General features: G+C 36.2%; 2 protein-coding genes across 2 annotated transcripts; one reads left to right on the top strand and one right to left on the bottom strand.

Moving 5' to 3' along the window:
• The first annotated feature begins 1,231 nt into the window (after positions 1-1,231).
• Positions 1,232-2,678, top strand: LOC117916773. Its single transcript, XM_034832944.1, has 2 exons — positions 1,232-2,054; positions 2,375-2,678. Exons 1-2 carry the CDS (start codon positions 1,292-1,294, stop codon positions 2,410-2,412), a joined length of 801 nt encoding a protein of 266 aa, XP_034688835.1. The 5' UTR covers positions 1,232-1,291; the 3' UTR covers positions 2,413-2,678.
• A 3,165-nt stretch (positions 2,679-5,843) lies between these two features.
• On the bottom strand, positions 5,844-8,915 carry LOC117916649 (AP2-like ethylene-responsive transcription factor PLT2). The gene is made up of 10 exons (XM_034832778.1): positions 8,785-8,915; positions 8,515-8,689; positions 8,035-8,416; positions 7,864-7,946; positions 7,731-7,739; positions 7,555-7,643; positions 7,342-7,415; positions 7,182-7,232; positions 7,035-7,111; positions 5,844-6,889 (listed from the first exon to the last, which is right to left on the bottom strand). Exons 2-10 carry the CDS (start codon positions 8,660-8,662, stop codon positions 6,135-6,137), a joined length of 1,668 nt encoding a protein of 555 aa, XP_034688669.1. The 5' UTR covers positions 8,663-8,689; positions 8,785-8,915; the 3' UTR covers positions 5,844-6,134.
• Between the last annotated feature and the right edge of the window lie 6,132 nt (positions 8,916-15,047).

The following is a 15,047-nucleotide window of genomic DNA, read 5'->3' as shown; positions in this document are numbered from 1 at the left end:
ATAAGATAAATAAATTTAAAGAGGTTTATATTAATTTTAAACTTTTTTTTAAAAAAAAAATTCACATTTTATTTTCTTCTTTTTTTCTTTCTTATTTCCCCCCTCATAATTGCCCTCAAAATTCTCAAAATCCAAATGGAATCTTGGTGATATATCTTGATCTTCTAGTCTTACATTGGACTTAAGTTAATACTGATGAATATTCCTAGCAAATTAATGTGAACATATATTTATTAATCCAGTCTAAACCAATTTTTAACTTGAGTAATTTAGAACAATGGGCTTTGAGTTTGGCTTGACAAAATCAGCTCCATATATGTTGGGTTGAGCTCCAGTATAATGGCAAACCGACCTCCTAAATTAAACCTCTAATTTGACCAAAATGCTTAAATCGATTTGCATTGGTCTCAATGCCCCATCTCATGGACAACCTTTGTAAAGTGGCTTAATGGACAACCATTTTTCGACATGCATATGGCCTTAATAAATGTTAGAAAAAAACAAAAGAGAGAGAGAGAGAGAGAGAGAGAGAGAGATTCATGTGATCCCTGTTGGCGTGAGCTGTCTAATGGGATAAGTATAGAAGTCTAATGGGATAAGTATAGAAACCTGATTATGTAAATCCCATACTTCAAGGGATGGCCTTATTTTTTGCCGCAAGATATGTATATGCTAGAATAGGTTTCTTTGCTCTGTATCTATATAGTATTGTATTCAACACACAAGGAAACTGAAGAAATAAAGACTACCTTTTGACATGGTATCAGAGCACGTCCCTAGGACCTCTGCTCAGCCATTGTGACCAGAAAAAAACTCCGGAAGACCCACCTGGTATCATCTTCAACTTCATCTTCCTGGTCAGATTCCAGCGTTGCTTCCCTCTGATTCCTGCTACCTCACAGTGCTCCAACCGGTTATCCGTTAATATACAGCAAATCTTGTCAAACCAGAACCGACAGACTCCATGGCGGAATCTAGAGATATAACACAACCTCTCATTCCCCAGACCGATTCCATCCTTAGCGATCTAACTACAAGAATGACCGAGGTCCTGACTAGAGCCCAGACCTCCCCTCAACCTCTGCTTGCTGATTCGTCAACTACTCCGATCGGTATCAAGTTGGAAGGATCCAACTATGCCTTATGGTCCCAGGTTGTCGAGATGTATATCTCTGGCAAGGACAAGCTGGGATATATCAATGGAGATTCTCCTCAGCCTCCAGAAACAGATCCTTCATTCAGGAGATGGCGCACCGAAAACGCCATTGTCAAGGGATGGTTGATCAATTCGATGGACCCTTCCTTGATTGCCAATTTTATCCGATTCCCAACTGCAAAACAGATTTGGGATTCTGCTGCTATAACCTATTTTGATGGGACAGACACGTCTCAAGTCTATGATCTCCGACGTCGGGTTACTCGTATGAAGCAGGCGGGTGGATCCATTGAAAAATACTACAATGACCTTCAAGGGCTGTGGCGAGAAATCGATTTTCGTCGTCCTAACCCGATGGAGTGTGCTATTGACATACAGAAATACAATTCCATTCTACAGGAAGATCGAGTTTATACTTTCCTTGATGGACTAGATGACAGATTGGATAAAACTCGGAGTGATGTTCTACAAATCAAACCATTCCCTACGGTGGAACAGGCCTATGCATTTGTCCGTAGGGAAGAGAACAGGCAGACCGTGATGATCTCGGGTGCAGATACTCCTCCAGGAGCAGTTATGGCATCCAAAGGGATCAAAGGCAGCCATCACCAGATGCCACCGAAACCTGGAGCTCTTTCCCTAAGCAGCGGGAAATCCAACTCCTCATTCAAAACTAAACCACCATCTGACGCCATGAAGTGTACCCATTGCGGCAACTCTAAACACACCCGTGACACCTGCTTCAAACTGCATGGATATCCAGATTGGTGGAATGACCTTCAAGCACGGAAAAAACGGGAAATCATTGCTAATGATAACCACACTGGGAGAGCTGCTGTGGTTACCTGTGATGCTTCGTTATCCCTCATTCCTCAAGCCGAATCTTCACATGATTCAGGTACTTCGAGTAAGGCATTTCATATCTTTACTCACAAGGATGATGAGGACTGGATTCTCGACTCTGGGGCAACAGACCATATGACATTTGATTCAAAGGATTTCTCTAATACAACTCAGCCGAGACGGAGCTGTGTTGCAAATGCTAATGGGGTCACCTATCCAGTTACAGGGGCTGGAACAGTGACTTTATCTCCTTCCCTTTCATTATCTAATACATTACTTGTACCCTCTCTTTCAAATAGACTGATGTCTGTAAGCCAAGTTACTTCAGATCTTAATTGTGTGGTATTGATGTATTCTACTTTTTGCCTTCTTCAGGATATTCTCACCAAGGAGATAATTGGGCGTGGTACTAAGAGGGGGGGGGGGTTATACTACGTGGATGCCTTCAGTTCGGGAAGAGCAAATCACATGCGTCACAAGGTTGGTAACAAGGAGAGGCAGATTTGGTTATGGCATCATCGACTTGGGCATCCATCATTTGGGTATTTGAAGCACTTATTACCTGGGTTATTTTCAAATGTAACACATTTAGATTTTAAATGTGATACTTGTATCTTAGCCAAAAGTCATAGGGCTTCTTATCCCATGAGCATGAATAAAAGTATGATTCCTTTTGATTTAATACATTCCGATGTTTGGGGACCTTCACTAGTAACTACGTCTTCTGGTCATCGTTGGTTTGTAATATTTGTTGATGACTGCACACGAATGACATGGCTTTACCTCCTAAAACACAAAGATGAAGTATTTTCTATTTTTCAATCATTTCATGCCATGGTTCAGACACAATTCTCTGCAAGAATTAAGATACTTCGTTCTGACAATGGAGGGGAATATGTTAATCAACAATTCCAGACATACTTCAACAACCATGGTATTCTCCATGAAACCTCATGTTCACAAACCCCACAACAGAATGGTATTGCTGAAAGGAAAAATAGGCATATCTTAGAAACTGCCCGTGCTCTATTGATCAATGCACATGTGCCGAATAGATACTGGAGTGATGCTGTTACCACAGCCGTGTATCTACTGAACCGCATGCCCACCAAAGTCTTACAATTTCAGACTCCACTAAAGGTGCTTTCTTATCATGTCTCCTTACCGACTGTTTTGATGATTCCTCCCCGAATTTTTGGTTGTGTTGCTTTTGTCCACCTCCATAAAAATCAACGCACTAAGTTGGACCCATGTGCTGTCCGGTGTTTATTCTTGGGGTATGGAGTACACAAAAAGGGATACAGATGCTACGATCCCATTGCTAAAAGAACCTACATTACCATGGATGTCACCTTTCTTGAATCTGAATTTTTTTTTACACCGATATCCAATTCCCCTCTTCAGGGGGAGATCTATGGTGAAGAACGGAATTGGTCTGATGTTGAAGTGTTAGACGTTGGTGACAATCCAACACATCCGAATGATGACAACGACATGGTTGAACATGATCATGTACCTGAGCCTTTGAGAACTGAAGCTGAACCAGATCCTGTACCTGAACCTTTGAGAACTGAAGCTGAACCAGTACCTGAATCAGCGGAAAATGCAGAATCTGGTGTATTCCCTCACTCTTTAGTACCCAACAACCCTCCTACTGAGAATATTCCTGAGGTAAGCTCTCCTACCATACCTTTACAAACTAATGCTATAGATACATCTGCGGGTTATGTTCTACCTTTCAGACACAATCGAGGCAAGCCTCCAAATCGATACTCCCCAGACATAGAAGAACGACGATCCAAGTATCCAATAGCCAATTATGTGTCTACACAAAGATTATCTGAACCTCTCAGAGCTTTTGCACATACACTCTCCTCATGTCAGATTCCGAGTAGGGTTGAAGAAGCTTTCTCGGATCCGAAATGGGCTCAAGCTATAAAAGAAGAATTGGAGGCGTTGCAGAAAAATAATACATGGGTTTTGAGTGTGTTGCCGGAAGGGAGGAAGACAGTGGGGTGCAAGTGGATTTTCTCTATTAAATATAAAGCAGATGGGTCGATTGATCGATACAAGGCGAGGTTAGTAGCAAAGGGTTATACACAGAAACATGGTATAGATTATCAGGAAACTTTCTCACCTGTAGCAAAACTAAAAACTGTTAGAGTACTGTTATCTCTTGCAGCAAACTTAGATTGGCCATTGCACCAACTTGACGTAAAAAATGCCTTCCTCCATGGTGATCTTGAAGAGGAGATTTACATGGATATTCCACCAGGCTATACTGCCACATCAGATGCAAAGATCGCATGTAGGTTACAACGAGCATTGTATGGACTAAAGCAATCACCTCGAGCATGGTTTGGCAGGTTGAGTTCGGCAATGAGGAAGTATGGATTTCAACAAAGCAACTCTGACCACACTCTCTTCCTAAAACATCGATTGGGAAAAATAACAGCCCTCATAGTCTATGTAGACGACATGATAATTACAGGGGATGATGTAGAAGAAATAGCCAAGCTTCAAGATCAATTGTCAAGTGAGTTTGAGATGAAGAACTTGGGGGGGCTTAAATATTTTTTGGGCATTGAAGTGGCAAGGTCAAGACAAGGCATATTTCTTTCCCAAAGGAAATATATACTAGACTTGCTGGCAGAGGTGGGATTACTAGAGTGTAAGCCTGCTGATATTCCAATTGTCCAAAATCATAAACTTGGAGAATATGTAGACCAGGTACCAACGGACAAACAGAGGTATCAACGGTTAGTGGGTAAACTCATCTATTTATCTCATACTCGGCCAGACATTGCTTATGCTGTGAGTGTAGTGAGTCAATTCATGCACCGGCCGAGTGAAGACCATATGGATGCTGTAATGCGAATCCTTCGTTATTTGAAGTCCTCTCCGGGGAAAGGGCTTATGTTCTCAAAGAATGGTCATTTGAAGGTTGCTGGCTACACAGATGCGGACTGGGCAGGGAACATCACAGACAGGAAATCCACTGCTGGGTACTTTACTTTTGTGGGAGGCAACCTAGTTACATGGAGGAGCAAGAAACAGAAAGTAGTTGCCCTATCTAGTGCTGAAGCTGAATTTCGGGGGATGGTCAAGGGAATATGTGAGCTCATTTGGCTGAAAAAGCTGCTAGCTGAGATCGGTGTTGCTCCTAGTTCCGAAATGAACTTGTTCTGTGATAACACAGCGGCCATTGCTATCTCCCACAATCCGGTTCAACATGATCGCACTAAGCACGTTGAGGTGGATCGGAACTTCATCAAACAAAACCTTGAAGAAAAGATTATTCAGCTTCCATTTGTCAAATCAGAAGACCAGTTGGCTGATGTACTCACAAAAGCAGTGTCTGCAAGGAATTTCTACAACTCACTTGACAAGTTGGGCATAAAAGATATCTATGCACCAACTTGAGGGGGAGTGTTGGCGTGAGCTGTCTAATGGATAAGTATAGAAGTCTAATGGGATAAGTATAGAAACCTGATTATGTAAATCCCATACTTCAAGGGATGGCCTTATTTTTTGCCGCAAGATATGTATATGCTAGAATAGGTTTCTTTGCTCTGTATCTATATAGTATTGTATTCAACACACAAGGAAACTGAAGAAATAAAGACTACCTTTTGACAATCCCTTCAAAGTTTGATACAAAAGTTTAAACTTGAGACATATTTTATTGAAAGAATAATTTGACCAATCAATGATCTGATCAGAAGATGTAATAATACTCATGAAACGCTACCTTATACAATAAAAGCACGTCTCGTTTGATTAATAACCATAAATCAGACCAAGATCCAAATTCTTACTAATCTAGGTCTTGTGCATACAAGAATTCAGTTAGGAACCAACAATCTTGTATAAAATACAGAAGAGTACGTAATAGGGAGTTAGTTTTGAAGAAGTAGTACATGACTTTGTTAGCAACAGAGCCGAACAGTAAGCAAAAATTGGAAGGAAAACACAAAACACAGATGCTTCTCTATTAGAGAAAATTTCCTACCTCTTCAAGGTTTTTTCTTTCACTGAAAACAAACTCCTTTTGAATAAAACATATATAATAAAGATAGTAAAATTGTTCCCTCAGTCGGACGCTGATTAATTTCCTCCTCCATGCTTCAATATCTCAGTCATTCCACATTGTAAAAACTCCAGCATTCTGTCCCTGAACTGAGTCACCTGACCAGCTGCCATAGCCTGCGGCCGGCATATCGTAATCAACCTTGATGAGGGGAAGCTCCTCTGCTGATCCTACTGCACTAGCCACCGTAGAATTCGAAGCAACCCCAAGTCCATTATTGAAGTATCCTCCATTGTAACTCCCACTAGAACTCCCATTATTCTCCATGACAGATGAAGAAGAGCCCATACTCATCAGCCCATGAAGAAGAGCCGGGTTGTTGTGGAGGTAACTGTTGTAGAACTGAGGACTTTGGCTTGAATGGTTCAGGTACGACCCAGATTGCTGGTGCAACTGCAACTGAGTTTGGATGTAGTTTTGGTGAAACTGGGAGTCTTGGGGGTACTGAGAAATTTCAGGGTTTTGCAAAGTTAGTAATGGTTCTTGGTTCTGTAATGTTAGTAAAGGCTGAGGTTGCTCAAACTGCTGCTGCATTAGAGGATATGTCTGTAACCTGCTAGAGCTCGAGCTCCCATATTGGAAGCTTGAACCTAGGGCTATCATTTCTTCCCGTTTTCTCGATGATTCAATTGCTTGAGCCTCCTTTAGCCGCTTGGCCGCTCCCCCACCTATCGGAAGAGTGTTGCTTTCAAGAATGCTCTTCACATCGTATCGATTCATGTCAAAGTTGGTCACTGCATTAAGGCCTCTGAACTTTATTGCTGCAATATCATAGGCTTCTGCAGCTTCCTCCTCAGTACCTACACAATCAGTTTTGGGATTTATCAAGAATAATTGCACCTTGTTCTTGTAAATTATCCTGTAATTCGGTTAAATTGGTGCCAATATCTAGATGTTTGCAAGTAGAAGACTTAAAAGAAATGGTCCTTTGTTCAAACTACTTACTAAAAGTTCCCAAATAGAGGTCTTTGTTTCCGGCAACTCTTCCAATCCTTGCCTGCCATCTTCCATGTTGATGATGCCTGCTCAAAGCATCTTGGGTAAGTGAGCCAAATAGAGAAGAGACAATGATCTATATATTCAATTCCATACCTTGTAACTCCACGATACATTGATGCACCTCTAGAAAACCCACTACTCTTCCTGAAATTCAATTCCAAAAAGAGATTAATTAGTAACTAATAACAGGTTTGTAAGTTAAGGTATTTTTAATTAATGACTACAAGTTCTTGGGTGGAGATCTGTCCCTTACCTTCTAATGGAGGCCACAAATTCTTGTCTGGTCATGTGCTTCATCTCCTCCAGTTCCCTCTCATAGTTACTGATCTGCAACGACAAAGGCATTAGTCATTGTGCCCTAACCAGTTTTTTCTTTTATAATTAAGTACACTGATGAGAAAGCTCCTTGTTAATATCTAAATTGCAATTTGTATATAAAAGAAACTATATATGTATAGAAATATACCGGGAAATTGGTAGTTGTGGATGTTCCCCAGTACTTCAAGGCGGCAAGATCATAAGCCCTAGCAGCTTTCTCTTCTTTGTCATACCCACCTGCTCAACAAAATAATGATGCATTAAGCACTATTTTTTTTGTAATGGTTATTTGCATAAACGAAGCTACAAGAAATCTGTACTCACCCAAATAGACTGCAACCGAGAAAGGAAACACATATAAGCCAGCGATATGAGAAAGGAAAATAGTCAGCAACTGTCTTAGATTATGTTAAGGAGATTGGAGGGAGAAACTATATAGAATAGCTATAAGCTTTACCTTGGCGACCTTTTCTTGATTGTCCTTCCCTTCTACAACTATTATCCCAAAGGTGAGCTTCATACCTTCCTGTCCATCTATGCCTACATTCCCACCACATACCCTTTTCAAATTCCAGATTGAAAAAACTAAAAATTTGAATTAGAAATCTATACAAATATCAACATCCACCTGGTTACACCCCGGTATATTGATGTTCTTTGCCCAAATGTATCCAGTGTCCTTCTGGGGGCAGCTTCCACAATGCTAGTACTGCTGTTGCTACTGGTTTCACATGTTGAACCTTTACCACTACCCATGGACAATGTCAGTGACTGCAAATTGTTATTGTTTTCTTGAAACTCATAGCTATTGGGACTGGCTACTACTGCTGCTGCTGCTACGGGGTTTGGAACCGGCAGGAGGCTGTTGTTTGGGAAAAAGTAATCAGAATCATTCGCCTGAATTTCATTAAAAGCCTCAAGATCTGCCTGGTTTTCAGATTTGCTCACACCAAGAAAATCTGCAATCTTTGGGACTTCGCTGCTGCTGTGTGAGTTGATTAAATTCCACTCTGTTGATTTGCAGAAAGGGTTGTAGATGTAAAACAGCATTCACTAAACCGAGAAGAGAAGGGATATATGTGTGTGCGTTTGTTTGTTGTGTGTATACCTTGGTTTTGGAATGGGCTTTCCATATTATCATTCACTAACCCTAGAGAAAACTGCTGAGCCTGGGATGCATGTAGATTTAGTGGCAAAGAGGAATGAGTGGGAGAAAGAGGAAAAGATAGCCAGTTGTTTGAGTTCATGGATCCCATATTCTTCGATCAATCAGAAATGATCTCCTATATATGAATTAAAACACAAAAATATGAGTAGATGTTATAGAAAAAGTACATAAAAGAAGAATCATGAAAGATCATGAACTCTTGCCATTTACCCAACTAGAGGAGAAAGGTTTGCAGCAGAACTGAGACAGACTTTCTCTCTCTCACAGACACACACTCTCTCCCTCTAAAATTTTATGTTTGGTGAAGAATGCATTTCACAAAACATGAAGAGGAGAGGAAGGAGGAGAGGTGGAAAAGAAAAACTTTGAGAATGATACAAGGTACTTATAATATTGCTCTCTCTTTCTCCCTCTCACTCAACATACAAAATTCCAACATTTCAACTCCCAAATCATATAATAATATATCCCATACTAGTCCCTTTAGGGTCCAATAGTGTCTTACTATACTGAGATATGGGGTCCATCCTTAGCCTTTTTACTAGGACAAACCCCAAAATTCCAACTGAGAAGACCCCATCTATACTCTTTATTTTCTACTCTCTCTCTCTCTCTCTCTCTCTCTATCTCTCTCTCTTTCCACACCCACTTGGTTTATTGGAACTCTCGTCCTCGTTCTCTGCAATAAATGACTCCCCAAAGCTCAGCATTCCCACACTCTGCAAATCATCTCAGTCTAAGGATAGACACCCCTACGTAAAGAGCTCTCTCTTTCTCTCTCCGACCCTCCCTCTCTCTCTCTCTCTCTCTCTCTCACACACACACACACACACATCCACATGAAGCAAAGCGATAACACCATCAAACCAAGAACCATAGAAGATTTCATAAATGGGGCACCCACCAAAATTAAACCCCAATTTGTAGATCCCCGAGTGCTGCATGTGTTAAAGATGTATGTGTACGGACATGCAATTGTTTATGGGTAAAATCCGACATATTAAATTATAAAAGTACTGGAAAAAGAGTAAGGATTACTCTTTATTCTAGTCACACCAAACATTGTTCAATAAACTATAGATTTGAAGAGAGATCATTAAGAGGTATTGAAGGATTTCATTTGGTTCCCCAAGTAAAAATGTGTTGACCGCCCAGTTGGAATCCACACTCTGTAAAAAGTAAGAAAAACAGATTTATAAAAAAAGACTTCCAATGCATGTCTTATGCACATACGCTACTAGAAGCTTGTATTCTACTATAGTGGCTTGTAGAAGAAATCAAATTGAACATGTGTCTCATTCCAAACCATCCCATCATGGTGTCTCTTCATGTACATGCATAGATGGTCATGATGACCATGCCCATGTGCTTGATCTTCTCCTTCTTCATGGGCTGCTTTTGTGTCTTCATAAATACCCATGTGCATGCATACATACATGTTTTCATATACGCATGGAAATGGAAGTTACAAAGAGAAATCTTTGAAGGGTTTCAGGTTCAAATCATCTCCACACACTTGAATTGAACAGGTAAATGTACTGAGAATCTGAAGGGAAAATAAAAAACAAAATGTTGAAAAACAATAAAAAATAAAAAACCACCTGCCATTGATGAAGACTGACACAGTTTCCCCCAAATTCTTGTAGAATATATAAGGTTTGGTTGACTGAATTGCACCACAATAAGGAAGCAGGACCCACGTCTCTCGCTTTCTCCAACCTTTTCAACCCCGAAAGCCTCCAAAACGATAAAAAAAATATTCAAACCCTAAAACAGGAAAATAAAAATAAAAATAATTAACCAATAAAAAAAACTGAAGAAAAGCATAAACCCTTTTTGTCCATATCCATTAGAAATACTCCAGAACAATTGCAGGATAAGGCATTTATGAACTTACTCTTCTTCCACTGTCCAACCATCAAACCTTCACTTCCTAAAACCCTAAATTTTCTCTCTCTAAAATCTTGTGTTTTCTTGTTATAGTTTCTCTCTCTGTATTTATTACATTTATATATATGTTTTTGGAATTTGTGAAGCAATGGTAGAAGAAGAAAGAGGGCAAACAAGAGGGGAGGGTGGTGGGGTTTTTACGATAAAAACTTCATATATTAATCAGACCGCCACGCCGTTTCAGCTTTTGCGGTCAAGTTCGGAGGAATGTGACTGACACGTGTCCGTTTTCTTGACTTTTTAATATTTTTTTACACTTAAAAATATTCATCTCTAATTTTAAAATTTTTAAAAAATTCAATTAGGACTTTCGTGTCGTCTAATTTGGAAATTTCTAATATAATTTTGTATCCAAAATTTCAATTTAAAGAAAAAAAAATAATGATAGAAAGATCTAATGGTTGACATAATTCAATTTTTAAGAAAATAATTAGTAAATTATATTATCATATAATATACTAGAAAAGAATTAATAAATAAAAAATTGTTATAAATTGAAAATTTTCAAAGATAACTATTTTGAATAATTTTTTTTTTTCATCTTACTATTATTAAGTCCATAATTTTTCCTTTTTTAACTTGAAGTGAAAGCCGATATTAAAGTCATAATTTTAAAGACGAAATAACAGTAATATTATAAAAATATTATCAAATATGAGATAACTTCTTGTGTTTTTTTTCAACTTTTACACTGTTTTTCTTTTATGTTATTAACTCTTAACAAAATTATCAAACAATATAAACAAACTCGAAAAATCTCATAATTTCTTGAAAGTCAAATCAAATTAGCCTAAATTTAAGGAAAATATAGAAAGAAGAGAATGGTCATCATCATTCTACTAACATGGAAATGGTTAACATATTAAGGATTAATTTTAATAATTTTGATGTATATTGATTTTTGCATCTATGCACTTCAATATTAGCCTTAATTCTAAGAATTAAAATTTAACTATATATATCAGTGTGGGGATCCCACCCCTTGGGATCATATATGAAAGTTGTCAAGTCCAAGCTCAATGGTCCCCTCTCAGTATGTGTAGGCTATAATAGAATAAGTCCATTTTCATGCTCCATACTCTTCACTGCATTCATCACCAGCATTCTTCATATATTTAGGGATTATTTTATGTCTTAATTAACTAGCAAACAAGCCCAAATTTCAAAGAAGAATCCTCCAATCAATTGTTCTATTTACGAGATCTTATTGTAGATCATAAGAATATATTGATTGAAGTCTTTTATTGTAATGAATCGTATCCAATTCTGTAGATATTGTCCGCTATAAGTGTAAGGGGTTCATACGATTTTAAAATACGTTTACATGATTAAGAATATGAGATACAAACATTATTGTTGTATTCTATGAGATTATGAGGCGAAACAGACACATACCTTTTACGAGATCAAACAAACCTCCAATATTAGGGTCAAAGATCGATTTTGATAACATTCAATAACGACTCGTATCAAATGGTGTAATAATATTTGGTTTGGCCCCATAGGATCCATACAACTTTAAAATATGTTTACAAAGTTAAAAGAAACTTATATTTTTAGTATCAAAAACTTTTTCCTTATTTAATATGAGATATCACATTTATCATTTTGGTATTCATTTTACCACATATTTTATTGAAATCATAAGAAATGGACTCTATATTGAGTTGCAGTGGGGGAGCATTAATATTAATGCAAGATCTCCATGTAAAATGAAGTTGATGTTGAGGACACAACAACGGGAACCAGAGGGGCATGTTGGCAGATTATGTGAAGGAAGGAGGGCATTTCCAGACATATGAAGGCCACTAAAATCCACAGAAGAGTTGAGAGTTTCCAAGATATCATGGGAGAGAACGCCGGGAAAATGCTCGTGTCGCCTCGATTTATGAAGCATTTAAAAGCCAGCTTCATCTTTCAAACCCTTGTTTTCTTGCATACTTTAATAAAATTAATCTATTAGGGTTAGGTTTAGGGTTAGAGCTAGGGTTAGGGTTTTAAAACAACTGCCAATATTAATAGGGATCCAAAGAAGATTGAGAAAGACATAAAATAAAATAGTAACCTCAATTATTTGCACTGTGGCCTCTGCCTCCTCTATATGTATATATATACTACTAGGCAGCAAGTGATAATTGATGATGGTAGCTAGCTTGTTATATATCCATATGGAAAGTTCAATGCAAATTAATGACTAGCTTAATTCTCAAATTTCTTCGTGAAGACTTTATTTCAATACCATTTTACAATATAAGTGTGATGACAAACTTGAATAGAATTGAAAATTTAAAGTTGAAAGAAAAGAGAAACGCATTTTGGTTTTTCAAACCTTATCAAGTTCATCTATTCTCGTAAATAATTTGTAATTTCTTCCACATATGGCCTTAATTATAATTATCAAATTAACGTAGAATAAGGTCTAATATTCATAAGAGATAACTTATTTATTTGATATATACAAATGCTTTTACATAAGTTATCTCATGGACCATGATGAGAATCTCATACCTTTTTAGAATTTAGAAGCAAAAGACTTTGTATTTCTCTGTTAAATTCTCGATTTTAGAAATGAGTAATTTATAGACTATGTAGAGTTTATAAGACAAAGAAATTGCTAATAATTAAGAATAAAAGATAAATTTGTGATAACTAACAAAAAAAATGATAAGAGAAAGGCCTTTGAAAAGATGGAATCTTGAATTTATTTTTATTTTTAATGGTTGATTATGTTGCTAGAATATAAGGGCAAGTAAACTAGTAGTTAACTACGTGACGTTTTGATTAATTTTTAAATAATGAATAATCTTAAACTCAACCTATATAAGGTTCACTTCAGAATGTTATGAAGAAACATCATAAAAAAACTGATATCGAATAACACTAAGGTTAAGGGGCCAAGAAAAGATTGAGTTTCAGTGGAATGAGTTTTTTTTTTTAGTAATTATAGATAATAATCTTTATATTAAACCAATAATAATGTTAAAGTGGGAAGGAAAAGCATAAGCATAAAGACCAAGGTGGTGTTTGATTTTTTACTTAATTCTAAATAGAATTTTAATGCTTAATAGTGTTAAATATTAGGTTGTTTGTTTTTGTAGTATTTTATTTCTATTAAGTATTAAAAAGTAAAAAAAACCAATATGTTATTTTTTTTATTTAGAAAAAACTACATATTTTGGCTTTTTTCCAATTTAGTAAAAAGTTTATAATAAATAATGAAAAAATAGAAAAATAAACAACCTAAATTCTAAAACTAAATTACTTTCAGTAAAAAGCTAAAAAAACAAACACCATCCAAGTTAGACCCAAGAAGGCTATTGGAACCAAAAGCTCATCAATTGATCAGTAAAGAATAAATGAGATAAGTTGGTTCAATAAGTTGACTCTTCAACCATGTGATATCCTAAATTGTTTGAGAGAAAAGTTTATCATATTTATAATTATTAATTAAATTATTAATTTTCCTAAAAATTTAAGTTAGAAATTACCATTTCAACATAATATCAAAGTCTTGTTTAGTGAGAGGTCAAGTATTTGACTCTCACCATTACATATTTATTTACCCAATTTATTAATGTCATTTGCAACCCAAGAAAAATTTATGTACTTTCTTTTTGCATAGCGTGCTTAGCTAATTAAGGGTGTTTGTAAAGCTTTGTTCAAAATGCTTATTTTCAACCACCTAGTGAGTGAGAATGCCCTTGACCCTCCAATTTTTTTACTTTAATCCTTGAAATGCTGTAACATATATTAAGTCGGTCGTGGAACCTCTTCTATGTGAGTACACTTGAATTTAAGTTAAAATAACATAGTGGCATAGCTAGTTTCCTTTGCAAGATCATCTGTTTGAATTTAATGTTTTTGAAATGGCAAAAATTAACGAACCCAAGGTGGTAATGTCAGGCTTGTCAGCATCATCTACAGTTCAAAAAAGGCCTATAATTTAGACATTCTTGATGTAAGTATTTATTAAACATAAGACTTATAATAATCACTTAAAAAAATATACATCTTTTTTATATATCCACGAAGCATGAGAGTTCAACAAGCATTCACTCAAGTATCTGCTAACTATTTTCAAAACAGTTTTTTTTAAAATAATTTTTTGTTCTTCATAATAAAAAAATTACATTTGACAACAAATAATTAAAAAAAACAATTTTTTTTTTCTTAGAAACAAAAAATATAGTATTTTTTAGAGAATATTTTTAATTATTATTTATTTATTTTTTAGGATTATTTTAAAAAAATAATTATGTAAATATAAGGAATAATTAACAACAAAGCAACACATATTAAAGTTTTTTTTTTAAAAAAATATTTAAAAATATAAAAAATAAATTTAAAATACTTTCAATTCTCAAATGTGTTTTTGTTTTACAAAATATTACAGAATAATTCTAAAAAATTATTCTAAAAATCTATCAATTTTTAGAGATTTTTTTTTTTATAAAAAAAACACTTCCTAAAATTAAGTACTTAATTTTCTAATAAATTTAAGCTATACAACATGATACTTTCCA

Source organism: Vitis riparia, chromosome 6, assembly GCF_004353265.1.
Source record: "Vitis riparia cultivar Riparia Gloire de Montpellier isolate 1030 chromosome 6, EGFV_Vit.rip_1.0, whole genome shotgun sequence".
Taxonomy (NCBI): Eukaryota; Viridiplantae; Streptophyta; class Magnoliopsida; order Vitales; family Vitaceae; genus Vitis; species Vitis riparia.
The sequence above is the reverse complement of the archived record's forward strand: the minus strand, read 5'-3'. Positions and strand labels throughout refer to the sequence as shown.